Source organism: Anolis sagrei, chromosome 8, assembly GCF_037176765.1.
Source record: "Anolis sagrei isolate rAnoSag1 chromosome 8, rAnoSag1.mat, whole genome shotgun sequence".
In the NCBI taxonomy this organism is placed as follows: Eukaryota; Metazoa; Chordata; class Lepidosauria; order Squamata; family Dactyloidae; genus Anolis; species Anolis sagrei.
Window position 1 is genome coordinate 6,603,539 of NC_090028.1, and position 2,328 is coordinate 6,605,866.

The 2,328-nt window shown below is 41.0% G+C and overlaps 1 protein-coding gene across 1 annotated transcript in view; it reads left to right on the forward strand.

Annotated features, from left to right (window-relative positions):
* Positions 1–2,328, forward strand: part of BBS2 (Bardet-Biedl syndrome 2) — a 61,649-nt gene that overhangs the window by 58,795 nt on the left and 526 nt on the right. The window contains exon 16 of the mRNA XM_067471004.1: positions 458–606. Coding sequence (XP_067327105.1) covers positions 458–606 — 149 coding nt within the window. The remainder of the gene's footprint in view (positions 1–457; positions 607–2,328) is intronic.

Below are 2,328 nucleotides of genomic sequence, written 5' to 3' on the forward strand. Positions count from 1 at the left end.
TAAGACATTATAATTAATGGGTTGTTGTAGGTTTTTTTGGGCTATATGGCCATATTCTAGAGGCAGTCTCTCCTGACATTTCACCTGCATCTATGGCAAGTATCCTCAGAGGTAGTGACATCTGTTGGAACTAGGAAAATGGGGTTTATATATCTGTGGAATGACCAGGGTGGGGCAAAGAACTCTTGTCTTTTGGAGGTGTGAATGTTTCAACTGACCACCTTGATTAGCATTTGATGTCCTGGCAGTGCCTGGGGCAATCTTTTGTTGAGAGGTGATTAGATGCCCTTGTTTGTTTCCTGTCTGTTGTTTTGCTGTTGTAATTTTGAAAGCCTTCAACAACACAAATATTTATTGATAACAGACCAGCATTGGTAGCAGGCATGGGCAAACTTAGGCCCTCCGGGTGTTTTGGACTTCAACTCTCACAATTCCTAACAGCGGTTTGTTATCACAGGAAAAATATGAAGAGACGATACATGGAACTGTACGACCTGAACCGGGATTTGCTCTCCCAGTACAAGATCCGCTGCTCCAATCACACGGAGCTTCTGAACAACCTGAAGGCCATCAACCAAGCCATCCAGCGAGCGGGACAGCTGCGGGGTGAGCATTGCGGGAGATTTAATGGATGCTCTGTTGTTTCTTTGATTAGGCAGTTTCACCAGAGAATTGGCTCGACCCTATCTAAACTCTTGCACTTTAGTTTGGTCCTTTCCCCCACTACTCTCGACACTTTATGGCCATAGGTACTCTCGCTAGACTGGCACACTTGAATTTTGCACTTTCCCCGGCTCTATTTAGGATTTCACTGCACTTGAGCCCGGACCAAGCTCTGATTCTGCTTTTCAGCCATAATACTGCTTTTTTTTTCAGCATAATACTGCTTTTTTTTTTTCCAGCCATAATACTGCTTGTACTGTTTTTATTTGACTGATTTTAATTGCTGTTGTTTATGTGATTTGGGCTTGTCCCCATGTAAGCCGCCCCGAGTCCCCTTAAGGGCAGCTTCCTTCCTTCTCTTTGCTTCCATGCTTCCTTCTCCCTTTCCTTCTTTCTTTCCCTCCCTTTCTCTCCTTTCTTCCTTCTCTACCTCTCTTTCCTTCCTTCTCTTTGCTTCCATACTTCCTTTTCCACTTCTTTCTCCCTTTCTTTCCTTCTTTCTCTCCCCCTCTCTTTCTTTTCTCCCCTTTCCTCCCTCTTTCTTCCCTTTTTTCTGTATTGTCATTTAGCTTTTCATCATTTAGCTTTTGGGGGCTTTTTAAGTCCCTTCTGCTGTGTTTTTCAGTGTTTTTATGAGTGAAGGACATACATTGGGTTGTTAGGTGTATCGTGTCCAAATTTGGTGTCAATTCCCCCAGAGGTTTTTGAGTTCTGTTAATCCCACAAACGAACATTACATTTTTATAGACTAGCCATCCTCTGCCACGCATTGCTGTGGCCCACATGGGGGTTCTGTGTGGGAGGTTTTACCCATTTCTATCGTTGGTGGGGTTCAGAATGTTCTGTGATTGTAGGTGAACTATAAATTCTGGATGTAGGTGAACTACAACTCCAAAACCAAAGGACACTGCCCACCAAACCCAGTATTTTCTGTTGGTAGTGGGAGAACTGTGTGCCAAGTTTATTTATTTATTTATTTATTTACTGCACTTGTAGACTGCCGTTCTCAGCCCTAGGGCGACTCACGGCGGTGTACAACATATAAAAACAATTTACAATAAAGGCAATAAGTTTGGTTCAATTCCATCGTTGGTGGGGTTCGGAATGCTCTTTGATTGTAGGTAAACTATACATCCCAGCAACTCCAACTCCAAAATCACATCATCAGTTTTTTGAGTGAAGGTTGTTAGATCTATCGTGTCCAAATTTGGTGTCAATTCCCCCAGTAGTTTTTGAGTTCTGTTAATCCCACAAAAGAACAATACATTTTTATTTATATAGATTATTATTGTCATTATTATTTCTCGACACTACCCCTTTAATTATTCTGCAAAATTAAACTATTGCATTTTGATCTCCTCGGTCCCTCATCTCTATTATTATTATTATTATTATTATTATTATTATTATTATTATTATTTTCTGAGTTTGATTTATTAAAATATTCCCATCCAAACCCAAGTAACGAAGGTTGGCCATCTATCAGGGGTGATTTGAATGCTTCTTGGCAGAATGGGGTTGGACTGGATGGCCCATGAGGTCTCTTCCAACTCTTTGATTCTATGATTCTATGAAGGTGGAGGCATTACTTTTCATTCAACCCTCATAATAAGTTAAAAGGACTAGAGATCTATAAGCAACAATTCCTTTTTCTTCTTTACCCAG